At 42.6% G+C, this 20831-nt stretch overlaps 1 protein-coding gene across 9 annotated transcripts in view; it reads right to left on the bottom strand.

The window, feature by feature from the left end:
• Nucleotides 1–215: 215 nt before the first annotated feature.
• The window catches only part of LRRC9 (leucine rich repeat containing 9), a 110220-nt gene continuing 89604 nt past the window's right edge, over nucleotides 216–20831 (bottom strand). For 4 of the 9 annotated variants that reach the window (XM_089778321.1, XM_089778324.1, XM_089778323.1 and 1 more), the window contains 2 exons: nucleotides 17269–17440; nucleotides 216–525 (listed from right to left, as the gene is read on the bottom strand). In XM_089778321.1, coding sequence (XP_089634447.1) covers nucleotides 477–525; nucleotides 17269–17440 — 221 coding nt within the window. In that variant the 3' untranslated portion in view covers nucleotides 216–476. Of the gene's footprint in view, nucleotides 526–7218; nucleotides 11354–17268; nucleotides 17441–20831 lie in introns of those variants that run through there. The other 5 variants (XM_075926333.2, XM_089778322.1, XM_075926334.2 and 2 more) reach the window with 3 other exon arrangements.

Here is a 20831-nt window from a genome sequence, read left to right as displayed (position 1 = left end):
TATATACCTGCTGACATGTATGCCTTTGTCACTGGCTGGAAGGAAGCTTGAGATTCAAGAGGGAAAATCATGTACCAATGCACATCTTTCTAACAGCAATAGTTCTCAAGTACATGATGTTCTATATTTAACTGTATGGAAATATCGCAACCAAGCTATTTTTCAGCTAAAAAGGAGCCCAGCATTTAGAAAATAAAATTATATATCCTCACATCAGAAATCCTTGTCATACATACACAGTCCTCCCAACCATGTTTCATTTGTTCTGACTGCAGTATGACTACAAGATCCGTATGTATCTATTCTTTCATCCAAATGCATTAGAAACTATCTTCTAATAATTTACCCAACCTACTTTTCAAATGTCAGCTTCTTCTTTCCCGTTTCTCTAACTTGTTTATTCTTCCCTTTGAAATACCCAGCTGCACAATATATTTTTTCTGATGTTTACGTGCATTGGCCAGCCAGATCTGGAGTTATCCCAAGTTACTCTTCTCTGTACTTGAATTCAATCTAAATTTAAACCTGAAAGAATAGTCAAAAGAAGTCAGCATGAAAGAAAGAAACATGTTCAGGGCTACTTATTAATGATGATGATCCTTACTTGGTCAGATTTGAAAACAAGAGGACTGAATGGTTCGGCATTGGCAATGGCACACAGCTCTTTTCAGTTCTAGACTCTCATTTTGAATCCAGCCCAGCATCCAGGTTAGCAGTATTTGGGTGCATCGACACTGCACCCTTATCTTGAAATAAGCTACACAATTTGAGCTACATAAATTGCGTACCTTATTTTGCGTTAATTTCTAAATAGCATGCTATTCTGAAACCTCCCTTAATCCTCATGGAACGAGGCTTACGAGGGCATCGGAATAGTGTGCCCATTATTTTTCGAAATGATGGGTTTGCTTAAAAGATGAAGAATAGCTGTCTTGGGATACTTCTGGTATCCCAAAATAGCTCCACAGTGTAGACGTAGCCTTTGAAAGCAGTTACTTTCTGAGAGCTGTTCAGTGTGATGTCATTGATTCCTCTTTTGGTAGTTTTAGAAGAGAGAAATAAGATTTAATAGTCATGGAAAACAAACTATATTCACACCCTTATACAAGATAAGTGTTGAGGAATATTGGGTAGGGCAATGTAGGGAATCTTTCACTGAAATTTTCAGGACAGTATCCATTCTGTTGACATATATGGGATTTGAGTCTCTAGGCCTGAAAACCCAGCACTTTTCATGAGTACTAACATACTAAATTCTCTTTTAAAAAAAAATCTCGTAAGGAGGACTCTCTACTAATTCATGAAACCAGAGCTCTTGCTAAGTCTGCAATGTATTATATTCGCATCTATCAGTACCTGTTAATTTTGTGCTTTGAGGGGCATGCAACTGCACTTTAAGAGCTTCCATAGGTGATGCTTAAAAGCTCAATAACGGCTACATGCTTAAAGTGAACTAAAAAAAAAATCACATTGAGAGAACACTAAGGATACTGGAGAGCCAATGGAAGCAATTACAGTTCAGGATTAAACCTTCATTTGAAAACACTAAGGTTTTCAGGGCTCCCTTGCTGCAAGACTTTTTGTCCTGTTGTGCAAGCACTGAATATTGATATAGCCCATCTACTATTACTAGGGAGAAAAACAATAACAGCAGCAACAACAGTCTGATCCCAACACTAAGTCAATGGAGTTAAAGCAGGGTGTGAAGCCGGATCAAAGACATGTCATGGTTTTTTTTTTTATTAACTCACTCCAAAGAAATGAGGCAATCAGCAAATACACATTCACATAGAATAATTAAAAGAATTAAGATAGGACTTAGTTTGTGTTGCAAACCAATATGTTCTTATGTGGAATTTCACCATATGTTCTCCAATACCTAGACACAAAGATGAGCCACCTTAACCTCCTTAATACGCCCCATTTTGCTATGCATTGGAGCATACATTGCTGTACATGGGTGGTTTAACTCAAAGCTTTCAAGTCTTTAAATGTCATTTTAATTGTGATTATATTAAATGATATCAACATTACTTGGGTGAATATTTAATTTTGTGCCATCAGTTATTCCACCATGTTTTTAGTCTTAAAGAGAAAGTAATACAAATAATAAAAATGAAGAAGGTGTGAATACATGCAATGCAAATCATTTTTGGGAGGAGGGGGATTATGTCTTCTTTTTTGTAAGCAGCTCTATTATATGCCATGCAGCTGCAACCAGGCTAACAACAACCATATGATGGAATATCTTGTAATCCGGTTGTAGGTTTCTGTCTATAGAGACAATCTCCAAGTAGATGAGTTTTAAATCTCCTTAGAATTAAGAAGGGTAGGGCAACCAAATTAATTGTTTTGGGAAAAATCCTTCTTTATGGATCGCGAAGAGGATTTAAAAAAACAAACAAACAAAAAAACACGTCCTCTGTAGTGGTTAGTCAGATGTTCTTTTGGAGTTACAATGATTTCTTCCTTAATTCCTCTTCTTGTTGACATTCATGTTAAAAGAATAATGAGTACTATGTTCACTGCCTTAATGCTACTCATCCTTGTGTACATTATGAAATCTTTGCATTAAGCTAACCAAATGAATTGAATCACAATGTAAGGCAGATGCTTAAAACAACTGCACTCAACTGTAAGATGGCATAAAGGCTTAGCATAAATTGATACACTACTGTACAAGTGTTAATAATTGCCAGTACACTGTACAGTAATTTGTTTTAAAGAGGTGCTTGGACCCAGATGATTGAAAGCATGCATCATACTGGCTTAGCGGCTCTGAACTGGTTTTGTATTTCGATTTTTAATGTTACATACTTACCCTTTTTCCAGTATCGCTGAGACACAGGTGATAATTTCCCAGGTATATGTCTATTTATATATATTTGTGGATATGTGATATATGTCTACAAAGGCTACATTACTAAATTATTCAATTTTAATGAGCTTTGGGATGCTAAGAAAAAATGTTAATTATTTCAGATTACAAGTCATAAACAGAGCTGGGCTAGTACTTATAATACTTTAATTAATATATAAAACCAGGAGACAATTCTTTTCTTTACATAAACTAAACATAAAATATACCAATTTTGACTTGATTTCTATCCGACTGAACTGTTTATTTGCTTCAGCTTTAAATCCTTCCACTCTGGTGTTCTTGAGCACCCGTTATAGAATTGAAGCTTGCTTTTCACCTATCTGTTAACAGTTTAACATAGATGTCTGGGTCCAGTCCATTGTTCCAATTGTATATAGTTTAAAAAGCTCTGCAGTATTTTACTCCTTCCATTGTATCTTAGCTTCCCTGAGTGCTCTGCTCGCTGCATTTTACTTGTACTGGTTATGTTTTCTAAGCCCATTTATGCCTTTTTTCTTCTGTACACACTTGTTCACTGGGGAGCTTAAATTGACTTCTCTCCATTCTGTATCCTTAACTAAAAATGCACCATTAAGGTTGATTGAAGTCTTTTGAAAACACTTCATAAAAAATGAAAGGCCATAAGAAATTAGGCTACCAGTGTTTGCAAATACCTGTTTTCAGCCAAATTGATGGGAAGGCATAAGAAAGAATTGAAAACTTAAAAATGCTACTGATACATGTTTATATGCTATCTATTTTTGTGTGAATTGGAAAAGCACATGTCAAACATTTTGGGGAATAAAATACTAAGAAATGCCAAGAAAATGTTCCATTCTCTAGGTTTTTGTTCTTTAAAACCTTTCTATCTCTTAAACATAAGGTATAGCTCTAAAGAGATTAAATGGATTAATTAACAGATTTATATAATTCTGTTATTATTTTAATTATTTTTTAAAGGAAAAATACTTCGAGTCCCAAAAATGTTACTCTTTAATTGATGAGTATTTTTTAAACTACACACCGTATTTGTCAGGTTTAGAAAGAGTAGATAAAATACTGCATTTAAAACTAAATAAAAACGTTCAGTAAAACAAACTTTAAGGCTTCTTTCAGCTAAAAGACTTATGTGCAATGACTGAAAACATTAGGCATGTCTAATGTTCAGTACATGGTAACTAATTAACAAAGAAACCTTATTTGGCAAGTCACACTCCAGGAGAAATGAGAGTAATTTCTGGACATCACACAATATGTAAGGGAAAAATTGTATGAGCATATGGAAATGAATCTTACTTTAAAAAGAGAAATATCTTGAGGGATTTATGCAAAGTTTAAAAGGAAACAAGTACTTCAGAATCACAAGTGATTTACGTCGAAAATGGCAACTAGGTTGTCAAAGCAGCTGAGACTGATCCTTTCAGTGAATAAGATACCAACCAATTAAACTGTTTCCAAACTCTCCCAATGTTGCTGTTTATTACTAATAAATGCATATTTAAGTGCTTTAGTGATTATCTGAAAGAATAATGATTGAATTTTAAATTTCTCATATTTCTTTTTCTTAACTATTTTCCTTTGCACCCTATAGATTTAATTTATAAGCTCTGCTAACAGTGGAATTTTTTTTAAATGTAGTTTGAAAAACAATCTATCCACAAATTCATTTTGGCAGTAGCTCCACCAAACTGAAATATCTAAAATTCAGAAGAATTTCTCAAAAATTAATCAGCAAATTGTAAGTTTAAAATTTTCTCCAAACTAGTTCTTCTTATCAGAGTCTATTAAAAATAAATATAACCTGTGATCATACCTTTAATTATTCAATGAAAGCATTGCCACAGCAATATAATGTTATCTTTAGCAACACAATTCATTTAGAGGTTTAAAAAAATATTACTATTTTATATAAGCAATGGAATAATTGCCAGACCTAAAACATTATTTAATGGAATAATGTGAACAGAAATTGCAGCAGAGTGCATGCTTTCCTTTAAGAATTCTCCCATTAATGGGGGGAAAAGAGCAGCAAGATCAACAGGAAAAGTAGCTAAGTACACGGAGGTCATTCAGAAGCTATGAGTTCTATAGCAGAGGTACAAGAAAAAACTGTCAGTTTCCATCCCATTAAACAAGCTATGAGCCATGTGTTAGACCCACTGGGATTACCAGCAAACCGTTACCAGGATGTGCGCTAGCTCCTGCTCACATAGCTCTATAAATTATTCAATTCCTTTTATGCAAATAATGTTTCTTAGACACATAGGGAATCCATAATGGGAGGAAGAGTAACATGCATTTAGAATTAAATGCTAGGTGAAACGAATGACACTTTGCAGACTAAAGTTACTGAAAATAGCACTGCTTTTTAAAGGTCTCCACACATACACACAAACAGAATAAGGAGCTTCCATATTTTCTTTTTATATATATATCATGATCTCTATGTATGTATGTAATCTAATATGTAAAGGAGAACGTTTGCATGTTTGTGCTCTAATAACTTGGACACTATAAGAGCTACTGCAACCAAACTTTCCATGGGATAACCTTTCGTCCAGGAGAAGGTTTTAAGGGACTGTGAAAGGGAAGAGATGAGAGATCAACACCTCTCCCCGGGGCTGCACGGAGCTTGGCAGTGCGGGGAGAAGCGGCTTCTCCGCCATTGCTGGAAGCATATGGAGGCCCCTCTTCAATAGTGCAATTGACTCGCAGTGGAGGGGGAGGGGCTGGTGTTACCGCTCAGCTGCCACTTTGAAAAAATGTCCAGAAGGAGGCGCATCAAGGACCCAGAGGTGTGGGGGGAGGGGCTGGACCATTGGGGGCGAGTGGGGGGTAGGGCAGGATTGGGGGGGCTGGATCTTTGGGGGGTGGGCTAGTCCTGGGGGGCTGGACCGTTGGGAGCGAGTGGGGGGAGGGTAGGATGAGGGAGGCTGAACCATTGGAGGTGTGTGTGGGGGGGAGGGGATGGATCGTTGGAGGGCCGGCTGGACTGTTGGGAGCGAGTGGGGGGAGGGAAGGATTGTAGGGAGGGTGGGGCTGGACCACTGGGGACGAATGGGGGGAGGGGGAGATTGTAAGGGGATAAAGGAAGTGGGGCTGGACAATCCTGAAGGGAGTGAGTGAGAAATGAAGCCCATGGTGGGGGGCGGGATCTCCTTTGAGGGGCACTGGTCCAAGGGGCAGCACTGGATGATGCTGGGTGGGTGAGAAATTAATCCAATGTGTGTGGGGGGGGGGAGATCCCTCAAATCTGGGCACTGGTCCTGGGTTTGATATTGGATGATCCTGTGTGTGTGAGTGAGAGAGAGAGAGAGATGCAGCACTGGCAGTTGCGGTGTGGCTGGAGGCTGTCAGGACCAGCTTCTGTTTTTCCAAATTTTGTTCCTCCAGTTTCCCAGGCAACGCTGGATAAGTCCAGCTAGTGCAGCAATAGTTGCTCTTAGAGACACTCCTTCCTACATTCACAGGTATGCACAAGGGTAAAATCATAGAATGAGGCCTCACAGAGAATTTCTCTAAGACTTCATTTTAAAACAAGAGAATTGTTTATAGGCAGCTTGGCTGGAAAAGGTGTTTTTAACAATGAGACTAGATTTTTTTGTAGCCTTTGGAGACAGAAAAAACAAGGTCCATTTCTTCACTACTTTCTCAGGTAAAACCTGCCATCAACTTCAATGGGTGCATACTGCCAAATTCATCCCCGGTGGAATTCCACTAGAATTCATTGAGTCAAAACCACAAATGGCAAAGGAACTGCAACTAGAGTTGCCAGATGGTTTCAACAAAAATATCGGACACACTTGACATCACAATCTACAATTACATCACAATCTACATTACATCTTATTTAGAAAATACTGGACATTTATATTTTCTCATTTATATTTTCTCAATTTGTTTCCTGAACAGAAAGCTCAAATACTGGACTGTCTGGTTCAAAACCAGACACCTGGCAACCCTAACTGCAATTCCATTGGTAGATGTGCACAGAACACTAGGGCTATGTCTACACTCGCGGCTTCTTGCGCGAGTAATATGCAAATGAGGCTAAGCGTGGAATATTGCCAAGCCTCATTTGCATACCTAATGAGCCACCATTTTTTTCAGAAGAGGCTCTTGCGCAAGAAGGAGCATCTACACTGCCCCTTCTTGTGCAAGAAAAACCCTCTTGCGCAATGCCGTTCTTTCTGAAAAGTAAAAGGTGTAACGGCATTGCGCAAGAGGGTTTTTCTTGCTCAAGAAGGGGCAGTGTAAATGCTCCTTCTTGTGCAAGAGCCTCTTCTGAAAAAAATGGTGTCTCATTAGGTATGCAAATGAGGCTTGGCAATATTCCACGCTTAGCCTCATTTGCATATTACTCGCGCAAGAAGCCGCGAATGTAAACATAGCCTATGTGTCTCTCCTGCCAGGGAACTGAATGTGTCTCCACTGTTGGATGTTAAATCCTTGGTCTTGGCTCTTTTTGAGGTTTCATCCTTTTTTTAAAAAATCAGTAATCTAATCAGAGAAAGTCCTTGTTCAACCACCTGTAAACTGTCTTCCCAATTAGGCATGATTTGCCCTAGCAAACCATTCTTGCTTACCTGTGTGTTAGCATTATCAAAATAAATATATAGATATAGTAGATATATAAAGATATAGATAATTAAGTTGAAGTGTTTAGTGTTTTATACAATACTTGCAGAATGCTGCATGTATTGTTCTTACTTACCTTTACCCCAGGTTGTAAAGCGATAACAAGCATTTGCATTATAAACCTGTGACTATGTAACTCCTCAAACTAGGAGAAAGGGCTTGACTAATGCAGACAATGGTCTCTAACAAGAAGAGGTTAAATTCTGTTCATTACATGCAAATGAACCATCCTACAAGATCAAAGATTGCAGACTTTGATAAGTGCATTCCACCCCATCTTTCCCCTCCCCCCAAGAAAAAGGGATCTGGGTGGAAACTGTTGCTATCAGCTGGGTATCTGAGGGATGAAGACATATAAATGTCTCACAAGGAAAAATGATAATCTCGTTGCTGTGTGAACTCTCACAGGGACAGTCTCTAAACTGAAACCAGAGCTCTCCCAGGGTTATCCCAAGTTTTGCTCTGAAAGACAATTTTGAATGGACAGGTCAATATAATGTTACTCTTATGATTTAATTTGCATCTCATTTGCTTGCTTGAATCTGCAAGTACCTCTTATTTCTTTTTCCTAGTTAATAAATATTTAGATAATTCATTACAGGTTTGGCTGCAGCATTGTCTTCAATCTAAGACAGTGGTGGGCATCCTCTTGCCCTGCACATGGCTCCTCAGGATGAGTAAGAGATCCTTGTTATCTCTCTCACAGCATCCATGAGAGACTGCCAGCTGATAATAGCCAGGCAGGTTAAATAAATAAATTCATTAATCTATCCAATTTGTTTATTTAAGAGAATCCTACACCCTTCAGATTGGTACGACAAAACGTATACACACAAGACCTGCTTCTGCTCCCAATAAAGTGAGGGGCAAAAGTTCCCAATGATACCAGTGATGCATGATTAGGCAGGACTATGTACTATGTACTGTAAAATCGCAAGTATAATGCGCACTTTCCCCCTGGTTTTTTTAGTGTCAAAGTCGGGGTGCGCATTATCCATAGGAGGTTTTTTTTTTAAGTTTTAAACTCACCCTCGGCGTGCACGAGCTGGGCGGGGGTGGGAGGAGGAGAGCCAGTAGGCTCGAGCTCGGCATGCGGGCAGCTGGGCAGGGGAGGCCCCCCCGGCAGGCGTGAGCTCAGCGCACGGGCAGCTGGGCGGGGAGCAGGTTTCCTTCCTGTTCCTTCCCCCCCGTTCTTCTGTATAATGGGTGTGTATTATACATAGGAGTTTGGTTTTTTCATGATTTTAAGAGTCTAAACTCAGGGTGCGCACTATACATAGGTGCATGTTATACTTGAAAGTTTATGGTATCCTATGTTTTCTTTCTTCACCCCTTGTCTCTCCTCTTCAGCTCCTTTGTTATCTAGTATTCCCACCTGGGGGACTGTGTCTCCAGACTGCAAACTCTTTGGGGATGGGCCTCTCTCCATATAGGTCTTTACTTTGCTTTTAACAGATTTTGGATCAGGGCCCAGGTTTGTATAGCTCCATCATGATAGGGGCCCCGAGGCATCAACATAATCCAAATAACAGTGGAAATCTGAATATGACATATGTTGCATCCTAGTAGCTAAGGCCCTGAATCTGCAATTTCCAATGCATGGGCAGACTGCCATGCCAGTGTAGAACCCTGTTGACTCTGCACAGAGTCAGTAGTCTGCCCTATAAATTGCATGACTGGGGCTTATGGCCTAAACGGTGAATAACTCTGCTATACCAATGGAGTTAATCTGGATTTACATGCATGTAACAGTGCAGAAATTGATCCAAAGTACTAACATGTTGTGGCAAATCTACTCTAGAAAATCCACGGTGCAACAAAGACACCTGGTGGCTGTCCTGCAAATTGCACATCTTTAAAATGACTCCACAAAACAAAGACAAATGCTACCATAATGGGCTATCTGACACAGGCAGGTCTGATAAGCAATCTTTAGGCATGTGTACACTGGGAAGTTATTTCAAAATAACTCCACTTATTTCAAAATAAGAAGCAGAGCATCCACACTGCCAAGCCCATTATTTCAAAATAAGGGGCTAGTTATTTCGAAATAATAATTTCTGCTTGTGAAGAGGATTAAGCTTATTTTGATATAGTTATTTCAGGAGTTATTAGTTCAAAATGCATTATTTTGAAATAATTTTGTAGTGTAGCCATGCTAATTAAATGTAAGAAACAGCTTAATTATATTATTTTAATTTTAAAAAAATTCTGTGATTTTCTCCTAAGATATACAATTCTCAAGAATTATACATTTTCAACATTCCAGAATTTTCAAAATATTAACACATCTCACTGATAACATTTAAAAATGCAATAATTTTAGTAACCATTTACTTTGGGCCTGACATGTAAAATATATATTGTAAAAATTACATCAAGCTCTAATGGTATATTCAATTACATTAGAACAAGAGCTCTAATGTCTTTCACTGCTTTAATTTCAATGTGTAACACGGAGATTTACTCAAATAATAAACTCATGCTACATTTTTAAAAAACTGAACCAGTTTAATGGAATTTCAGTGGCTTTATAACTGATGCTAGTGATATCTTCTATTTTAAATTTCTGTGATAAAACTTAAAATAAAATATAAATGTAAGAACCCAAATGTACCTGTTCCTAAATATTAAAGTCCATTTATTGGCATCAGCTATGCTTGCATGGTTCCTACTGACTTCAGTGGCCACACTTAAATACACGGGTATGTGAAAAGCTCACTGTTGCTAAAACAGGTACAGTGAAAGCTTTGTTATCCAGCACTCATGAGACATGGGGGTTGCCAGTTCACTGAATGTGCTGGATTACAAAGGTTATTGCTCTGCTCCTGCCTCCTGCTGGCAGATCTGACTCTCGGCAGTATGGCTGGCTGGAGAGGCAGGAGTCATGCGCACACACCTGAAGATGCAGAAGTATTGTGGCTGGGGGGAATGCCTGTGAACAAAGTTTCTGGTTAACAGAGTGCTGGATAACACAGCTTTCACTGTACATATATTATAACTGAGTGATAAGTTCAGAGTCATATTTTCAGATCAGTTGCCTAAATCCTGCATGGGAGTTCTGCCAGAGTTAAGATTTTGCAGGATTGCTTTCTTAGGGCATGTCTACATTACGGGACAAGGTCGAATTAAGATACACAACTTAATCTATGCTAATACTCTTCCTTCAACTTCCATTACTCCTCGTGGAAGCAGGACTACTAGTATCGACCAGAGTCCTCCTCTCAGTTCAAATTAGCTGTCTTCATTAGACCGCTAATTCAAACCCTGGAAGATTGACAGTGGCAGCTTCAATCATTCTCTGTAGTGTAGACATACCCTAAGCTACTGATACCATTTCTTCTCATTTACTGTTGCAAGATGACGTACCATGCTATGATTTTTTTCCAGCCTAGTTAAACCAAAGAGCAATTAATTCATATTTTTGTGAAAGTTCCTGAGGTTGTTGAAAAAAATCCTGTCAAAGAAGGAAATACCAAATTCTGCCTTCAGCTACATCAGAATAAATGTGGAGTAACTATTTACTTCAGGTGACCTTTCTCACTGAATTCAATGGATATACAACAGCATAAATGAAAGCGGTATTTGTCCTAAGGCATGGCTATTGTTTGGATCATGAATGTTTGCTTCTTCAGCCTTAGGAACTTGATTAATAATGATTGATATGAAGTGTGAATTGATTTTTTACCTCGTGACTGAATCTAAATAGAATGGGACAAATTCTTCCATGGTGTAACTCCACTAAAGTCTGTGGAGTAATGCCAGGGATGAGTTTGGCTTAATATTTCACTCATGTCCATTTTTCTTATCGAAGTTTACATTCGATTTGGCCTGGAGGGGCTATTGGCTGACATCCTGCAAGAGAGAAACATTACGAAGTCAAACGACAGTGATAGCTTTATGAAATAAGAAGGTAATGTAGAGCAGTAATGGAAACAACAACGATCACTGTTACAGCACAATAACAAATTCAACGACTTTGATATCTATTCCAATCATACGCTCAGTTGACAACCACCTTCCTAGGTGAAATTCAGGCCTTGCTGAGGTCAAAAGGAAATTTATTATTGACCTCACTGGGGCCTCCATTTCATCCTCTATGCTCTGTGAATACTTCATAGCTAATACAATGAAGTAAGGATTATGAGTAAAATTTTCAAAAGCATATAAGTCACCCCAGCCTCAATTTATAAAGGTATTTAGGCATTGCTCTGTATAGCAAGGTCTAAGTGATTCAGCTGGCATAATCCTATTCTGAAAAGCACTTAAGTCACTTATGAGCCTTTGACTTTAATTTCGGATTTGAGCTCATGATTTATGTTGTGACGGGGCATACCCCACACCAGCATGGATGAGGTTAAAGTGCCATGAGGAGCCAGCTAGCCTCAGGCCACACCTGCTGGGGAGCTAAGGGGCAATGAGACTGAGAAGAAAGCAGGAATAGGTGGGACTATTCTAAAGCCTACGAGTTGAGGGAAGAATGCAGTTGAAGGGAGGTGAGCCTAGTGTCATACTCCCTGATTCAAGACGTAGTAGGAGCCTGAAAACAGAAGGGTAGGAGCGACAGACTTGAACATTGCTGGTTTGCAGGTCCCTGGATTAGAACCTGGTGTAAAGGGTGAGCCTGGGCTCCCCTACCAGCCACTATGGGAGTTGCACAGTCACTGTAGTGGAGTTGGAGACTGCCTGAGATTTTGAGGAAGGAGTGTCTGGCAATACCCCAGAAGAAGCAGACAATGGTGATTTGGCCAGAGGGCTAAGCCATGAAGGAGAAGCACTGCAACTTTGGACTAGTGGGAGAGCAGTTGCAGTGTGAGTGACTGAGGTAATGCTGAGCAATTGCCAGATGGTGCGGACATTGCTGAATTAATTCCCCAGCTGAGCCAAGCAGTGAATTGTAGACCCCATGACATAGGTGCTTCTGAAAATGTTACCCTATGTATGTATGACCAGGCTGGTTCACAGATGTTAAGCAAATGAAATGTGCCATTACTGGCTTATAAATGACAACATTCAACATCTGATTATATGTTCCACTCTGATGGGTTTTCAGCCAGTTCCATCTTGGTGATGTCTTTGGAGACTGAAGGTATATCTGTACTACAGAGGGCTGGAGCTTTGAGGGTCCCTGAGCCCAGGTGCCTGAAGGCAAATTAACTGCCCCTTTACCTGAGCTGCGAGTGAGCCATGGGTTTCTAATTGCAGTGTAAACATACCCTGACAAAGCTTTTGACCAGCTGTTAGTGTGTAATCTAAATGTACACATGGTAACAGTGTCATTCCTGGCTCTCTGAGGTTAGCATGTGAATTGCAAGAATCCCTCCCAGCTTTAGAATGTGGGATTTGCTTATGCGCCCCTCCACTACCAAATGCTAGGACTTTTCATTCCTGTTAAAGGGATCTAGTGCCCTTGAATTGTCTCCAACTATTAGCTTAACTTAGAAAGAAGTAAAACCAGTATTTTAAAACCTGGCTGTGCACTGCTAGGTGTTTACAATCCTCTTTAGGCATCTAAATGGAAATGTACTGATTTCCCGCCCCCCGCACTCCTCCCAATGCCATTCTTATTAACTTGGAAGCATCTCACTGGCATGAAGTTTCTTTTAGACTACAATATACAAATGAGATGTTTTAATATTCAGCCACTCTAGGGAACCAAGACAAGAAATACATTATATTCTGAAGGTGCTGTTTGGGATTTCAGAGTTGAGGTTTAAGTTCTATTTTGCACTTAAATCAGGGATTCAATCTTTTTGTTTTGTAGGAAAAATAGGGCACATCTCCAAATTTACAGCACTTGCTCTCCGACTACAGAATTAATTTTTGAGAATTTACAAATAAGTCTTATTCATTAGTTTAAAAAATTAATTAAAAGTTGTGTCCTTTGAAAACTGTTGCATCCTGCAACAAGACTCTTGTCTTTTCTTTGAAAAAACTTTAAATTTTTCATAAATGTAAAATTAATTGAAGTCATATGCAGACTGAAATTGGGCAGACATTCCAGAAAGTCCTCATGGGATGGAGTTGTATCAGCTACTGTGAGCAATAAAGTTGCTGCATGCACCCTGAACAGCACTGTGAATGGTGCTGGGCCACTGACTCAAGCAGTATCACTTTCAGTATCACTCTTATCATCCTGATACCCGTGGCTAGGTGAAAATCCCACAGCAGTCCCTAACGCAGGGCAGAACTGAGATAAACTGCTGGAAGAGGTAGGTGGCAAGGAATCAGATATCTCTGGCACTTCAAAGGCACTGGTCCCTGGATCTAGGCTGATGTACCAGCTCTTTTCTATGGCCAGTCTGGCACACCAGTTCACCCTGGATGCACCTTTTGATCTGTCTGTATCTTTGGGCAGGCTGCAAAGGACAGCTCTTCAACTATGTTCTTGGAGAAGGTGGGTTTGCTTCCCCTGTGCTGAAGGGAAGTAAAGGAGCTCTTTTCTTTAGTTGGCAGGATTCCTTTCTGAATCATTGTAATGTTACTGAGGTTTTATTGTATTATTAATTATGTATTAGCTCTGCAGGGCTTTGCAGGGGCTTCTTTTTATTATTTAAATTGAAGCAACTATATCATGCTTGCTTTTCAGGCACCTCTCACTGTATTGGCACTGAGGAGGAAGTTGCTTACAAATGGTCTCTGGTATCCTGTTCTCCATGCGTCTTCTCTAAGCTAAATTGCTTCAAAAGAGTTGCCATGGCAACAGTCAATACTACTGCTTGCATTGGACCCTTTGGTATTAGAGACATTTATCAGAACAGAGGAGCCCAGGGCCCTTTGGGGAGGGCTTTATGCAGCTCTAACACCTCAGCACCAACCTCTAGAACTTGGGAGTTTATCTTCCCCCACTCACCCCTCAACATTTTCATAAATATCACTGGACTCCTTTTTCTGGTGTGTTTTTTCACCAGATAGCCAGATTTGAACACATTATTCAAGGTGAAGCGTGCACCACCAACTTACTGAAAAGCAAATTAATATTTTCAGTATTTTCTATCCATTCCCTTTATAGCCTAACATTTGATTTGCTCTTTTGATTGCCATTGTGCTTCGAGCAGGAGGGTCACAGTGTGATCCTCCTTCTTCATGCAAATTTCTCTAGTAAAAAAAGCATGGAATTAAATCTTAACTGTGACCTGCAGAATCCTTGCTATAGAGCACATTTTGAAATTTTCTTTGTGAAATCAACTGATTGCACACTTTAGTGCAAATAAAATGATAAAAGAAAATGTATTTAAGTTGCCTAGAATTGTCTGTTCTTTAGGTATAATAATGTGCAAAATTTGTCCCATGAAAAATATCCTCTTGGGTCCTGATCATGCAAACACCTGCTATTTAGCGTAGTTCTTATTGCAAAGTACAATACCTAGCATAATGTGATCCTGCTCTGTGACTAGGCTTCCTAGATATGACAGTAATAAGAATAAAAAACCATTGCATATTATTATTATTAATTAAGTCTCAAAAGCTTGTAGTCTCAAGATAAAAAGTACTAGGCTTGGTAGTAAGCGTTAGTGGGATCGGGCCTTTGTTCTGAGATGACTGTTTCTAACCCTGAATACTCCTGGTCACAATAACAAGTTCACTCTTGATTGTTGCTACTTAGATATATTTAATTTTTAAAACAGTAAACAAAATATTATGAACTGTGGAGAAAACAAAAAATGAAACAGGATGCTTTGAGTAAACAATAGCAAAGAGTCAGGTTGGATCTGTGGGACAATTGCTTGCTCCTGTTCAGTACGTTATGCAAGACACATGCCAAATGAGTTCTCATTCTAGCTCTAACCCTTTCATCTGGTCTTACTACAGGTTGCACCCCCCCCAAACTGGAATTCTCTTGTCCGGCAACATCTGCGGTCTGGCAGGGCTACGGATGTTCCTTGATCAGAGAACCCCAATAATCTAGTGGCAGGAGGGCAATCCAGGAGGGGCTGGGTTGAAGCAGCAGAACAGGGCAGAAGCTGGTGGCAGCTCCTGACAGCCTATGGCACTGGGACCAGGATGGGGCAGCCCCCAGCAATGCAGGGCTGCGGCCAGAACCCCAGGCAGCCCATGGAAGCGGGACCAATGCCGGGCTGAAGGCAGCCCCCAGCAGTGTGGGGCTGGAGGCCCAGACAGCTTGCAGAAGTGAGGCCAGAGCCTGTGGGTTGCTGTGGGGCAGGAGCCCACACTCTTGGCAGCCCATGGCAGAGGGACCAGGTCTGGGACTGGAGAAAGCCCCAGTACCCCATGGCAGCGTGGGGCCAGGATCCCAGACAGTCAGCAGAAGCCGGGCTAGAGCCCGCAGGCTGCCATGGGGCTGGGACTGGAGCCTGAGGCCCTGGCAACCCGACCAGGGCCAAAACCAGCTCCCAGCAGCCAGTGGTAGCATGGGGCTGGAGCCTATGGCAACGTGGGTTGCTGGGGCCCAGCAGGCAGTCCGGCTGGGGAAGCAGCAGTGGGGTCAGCGACTCAGCAGACAGCCTGGCAGGGGCTGGAGGGAGTCCCTCCGCCTCCCCAGCTACCAGAGTCGGCAGCTGGGGGCTGTGACTGGGAACCATCTCTGGTCTGGGGGGCAGCTGTATCACCAAGGGAGTGATCAGCAACACTGGGGTCCACAATCTTGCATGCCAGCACACTAAGAAGCTCCCCACCCCAAAACCTTTCTTTCCCTCCCAGCCCTTGGCTGCAGCACCGGGGTGAGAGGGAAGAGAGAAAAAATGCCCTTGGTGACTGGGTGGGAGGGTGACAAAAATACCCCTGGCAGCCAGGGGAGGTACGGGGGACACAAAAGGACTATGCCAGATAGGACCTCCCATCCTGAGCCCCTTCTTACCCTCACTCTTGCACCTTCTCACCCGTCTCCTTCACTCCCCCCCCCCCCCACACATCCCCAAGGCCCTGCCCTAAGTCCTGCACCCCCACACTGCCAGCCCGCTGCCCTGAAAGACCTGGGCAATGCTGGGTAAGTCTGCTAGTGATTTTATATACAGGCAATATGATATTTTCTGTCTTATTATCTATTTCTTTCCTAATGGTTCCCAATATTCTGTTAGCTTTCTAGACTGCCACTGCACACTGACCAGATGTTTCGGGGAACTGTCCACAATGATTCTAAGATCTCTTTGTTGACTGGTAACAGCTATTGTAGAGGCCATCATTTTGGTATGTATAGTTGGGTTTACATTTTTCCATGAACATTATTTTGCATTTATCAGCACTCAATTCCATCTGCCCTTGTGTTGCCTAATCACCCAGTTTGGTAAGAGCCCTTTATAAGACTTTGCAGTCAGCTTTGAACTTAACTATTCTGAATAATTTCAAGAATATTTATGAGAAGTTTAACAACACGGGTCCAAGTGCGGATCCGGCCAGCAAACCACTATTTATTCCTACTCTTTCTTCTCTTTTAAGTGGAGTACCTGGCAATATTTTCATGATCTAATGATCCTTCAGTTACTTGAATGACAGACCCTTTGTTATCTTAATCACCCTGCCACCCTCTGTTTATAAACAAACCCCGGCCCCAAAGGCAAAGCACTGCAGTTAAGAACTGCTTCTGGGGCTAGGGCATGGGCTTTGAGCAGACCTCAAGTATTAAATTCAGGGGTTCTACCTTTAGGGGGGCTACTGACCCCCATGCCCTCCCATGAACGGCACACTTTTTTGTCAGCCCTGGAAAGAAGAAAAGGTCAGAGTTTCTCAGATACAGAGTGCTTAAAGAGGAAGAGAGGCGGTATGCTAGTAAAAATAGGAAAATCAATGTTTATTGCTGGTAAGAGCCTCACCTGCCGCCATTTTCTCTGCTGCCCTGGTGGAAATGTGCAGTTCGGAGAGTGCCGTGTTGTGTCAACTGGTTTAGAAGATTAGCTGTTGCTCCTTTTACTTGCCTGAGAGCTATTTCTGCATGAATGCTTCGAGGATTATTTGTCACCATTCCTGGGTTCTTAGATTTCTTATCTGAAACACAAAATGTATGTGGATACCCTCTAAACATAACAGCAGTAGTCCAGCCAAACCCCCACATGCCCATTTCTAATCATCAGCAACTCCATCCATTCCTCTTTTCCTATCCACATCTATAATTCTGTATCTTTCTTATTGTTTCCTTACAGATATAACAAGAACTCTGATGCTCATGTCATCACTTTCCTTTTGAGCTTTTAGCATAGTTAGTTCTTCTTCGGGGATGTCCCCGCGGGTGCTCCACTATGGGTGCTGGACTTGCCCCGGCGCCGCAGAAGGAAGCTTGTCATTAGCAGCGTCTGGCCGGACCACGCATGTGCCGCAGGCTCGCGGCTTTCGCGCTCTTTCTGTCACGTGGTCCGGCCCCCCGCCAGTTCCTCTTCACCGCCTCAGGCTGCAGACGTTTGTAACCGCGCTCCTCACTTCACAGAACTAGACTGCTTCTAGTTCTCCTTTTGTATATAAAATTCCCTTTTCCTCCCTCTCCCCTCTCTTTCCCCAAAAAGTAAAAAAAAAAAAAAAAAAAAAAAAAGGTTTTTCAAGAGAAGAAGGACAAAGAAAGTATCGGGAGTAAAAGCAGAGACCACTCTTACCTCCCGCCTCTCAGCTGTTCTCCTGTCAGCTTCACTGTAGAGCAGGGGTGTCCAAACTTTTTTCAAAGAGGGCCAGATTTGATGAAGTGAACATGCGTGAGGGCCGACCATTTTGCCTGACATTCTTTGAACCATTAAAATTAAATGCAAATTAACTATTTTATGCAAAGTTTATTGCAAACGGCATACTTTTCATTTCGTCACATGGATGACAAATCTAAACAGGTGTTAAATCACTCTGCCTTTCATATCTGAAGGCCAGATGAAAAAAAAAATCCAGGAAGCTGAAATATGTCAGGAACATTGTAAAGTACATTACATATTATTGGTAATAAAGGTTGTCTGTCAACTTTTAAGTTCAAAAAATATGAACAGGAACAAAACACCAAGTATACATGTTGTGTCCAAATATATTTATAACTGATTTAGACCAACTGACATTAACTGAGATTATACAATGTATTCATCTCAATACATATGGATTCGTTGGGGGCCATAAAAGATAGATATTGCCAAATTACCTGGGGGGCCATATTAAACCGGAACACGGGCCACAATTGGCCCGCGGGCCGGACTTTGGACATGCCTGCTGTAGAGAGACTGTTAAGATAAAAAAGAACAAAGATAGCTGGGTAGAGTCATTACCAGGCTATCAGCTTCAACAACTACCTACTGTTTGGAAAAAAAAAAAAAAAAGAATGCCAGCCTCAGACCGCCATGCAGAATGTATCCATTGCCTGGGGGAGTCACATCCCCCAAAAGTGTAACCATTGTTCAAGGCTCACTTCCAGAGCCAGGAAAGATAGGGAGAGGCACCTTCGTATGCTCCTCTTTGACACAGCCCTACAACCACAGCAAGCTGACTCTAATCAGCAGCTGCATAAACGCGGGGCTTCCTCTCCCACTACGGGACTTCAAAAGGAAATGACTTTGTCCCCAACGAGATCCCTGCCAGCTGCCTTTAATGGCAGGGAGGGCCAGGCAGAGACACCTGGGATGTCTGGCATTGTGAAGCCACGTCCTCCTACCTCAGCGGCTTCAAAGCCTAAGCGGCCACGGGAGCCTTCAAAGACGCCGGCTCCCCAGGCGGCAGCAGCTCAGCCGCTTCTTCCTCCTCCGGCGCCGAGCGCTGAGCCGGCGCCGAGAGCAACCTCGTACCCGATCATGGCACCGGCCCTGACACCGGTCCTGGCACTGCCCCCGAGTCACCACGTGGTGCCGGACTACACGGCGCCATCCCGTTCCGCAGCCACTGCGGTGCTGATCATTCCTGCCCCGCCGCACCATGAGCCAACCGATTCAGCGGCTAGCGCCTCATTCACCCCGGAGCCCTGCTGCTCTACATTCCCCATACCACATTCCCCATACCGCCACAGCTGCTCCCGCTCTCGCTTCTTCTCCCCGGCACCATCCTCTCTTCTGCCGGCACTCTGATCCCCACGCCGGTCTTCTCATCGGTGCCGGTCTCCTTGCTGCTCTTCAAGACTGCCTTCCCCATTTCTGGCAGCTGCATCTCCTCACCGCAGGCACCGGTACAGGCATCTCTCTGCCTCTCCTGCCTCCTCCAGGGCATCACACCTCCGCTCCTGTTCGCCCTGCTCCCCTTACCATTATCGGTATGGCAGCTGCTCCAGCTTCCATGATGACTGTTCACCGCGGCATGGCACCAACCATCGCGACGATCGCGACTCTCGACATTCTCACAGCAGGTATTCTTGCCGACCACGATCCGCCTCTGACTACATTTCACGCAGATGCTCTCCAACCCCGGCTCCCCTTACTCCTCCGCACCAAGCATGGTCCGGCCAGACACTGCTAATGACAAGTCTCCGTCTGCGGCGCCGGGGCAAGCCCAGCACCCATAGTGGAGCACCCGCGGGGACACCACCTCGAAGAACGACAGTTACTACACCGGAGGTGAGTAAAAGCCTCTGTTCCTGAAGTCCTTCGGAACTGGCTCTATGGCACCCAGAGAGAGAAGGCGGTCGACCTCTAGTCTGAGGAGTTTCGTGAGAGGGGTCCCTGAAGAGGGACGGTGTGGGAGGAGTGGTTGGTGGGATGGCTATGAGAGGGATAGGATAGCCGAACTGAACAATCTCGAGGACCCATTTGTCCGCGGTGATTTTTGCCCATTGATGTAGAAAGGGTCTTCTTGGTGGTGGAATAGCTGGGTTGAACGATTCACGGTGCTGCCTGTGGCTGTCTGCTCGCCCTTGACCAACACATCAAACCTGTTGCTTGCTGTTGGAAGGCATGTTCGTTCTGCCGGTTGGGTTTTGGCGTCGTTGAGGCCTCTGGCGAGAACGCTGGTTGTCAAAAGGCCTCTGTTGTTGGTGCTGTTGTTGCCACTGGTGTCTAATGTAGGGGTAATCATATCTGCGCTGATAGGGTGAGTACCGACGTCTCTTAAAGGGGAGCGTATACATCCCCAAAGTTCGCAGGGTTGTCCAAGAGTCTTTAGAGGAGTGCAGGATTGCGTCCGTGTCTCTGCAAAGAGCTTATCCTTGTCGAAGGGTAAGTCCTCGACTTTTGTCTGTAGTTCCTTTGGAACTCCTGCCGCTTGAAGGAAAGAAGCTCTACGCGTAACAATAGCCGTAGCGGCAGAAAGAGCCGCAGTATCAGCCACGTCCATGGCCATCTGGAGGGACGTTCTCGCTGATGTGTAGCCCTCTTGGATGACTGATCTCAGGATCGATCTTTTTGAATCGGGGAGGTGATCCATGAGGGGAGTGAGGCGTGAGAATGTATCGAAGGTATGATTGGAGAGATGCGCCGAGTAATTGGCGATTCTG

This window comes from Pelodiscus sinensis, chromosome 5, assembly GCF_052426305.1.
Source record: "Pelodiscus sinensis isolate ZL-2025 chromosome 5, ASM5242630v1, whole genome shotgun sequence".
Lineage (NCBI taxonomy): Eukaryota > Metazoa > Chordata > Testudines > Trionychidae > Pelodiscus > Pelodiscus sinensis.
Note: the sequence above shows the minus strand (reverse complement) of the source record. Positions and strands in the feature narration are given on the sequence as shown.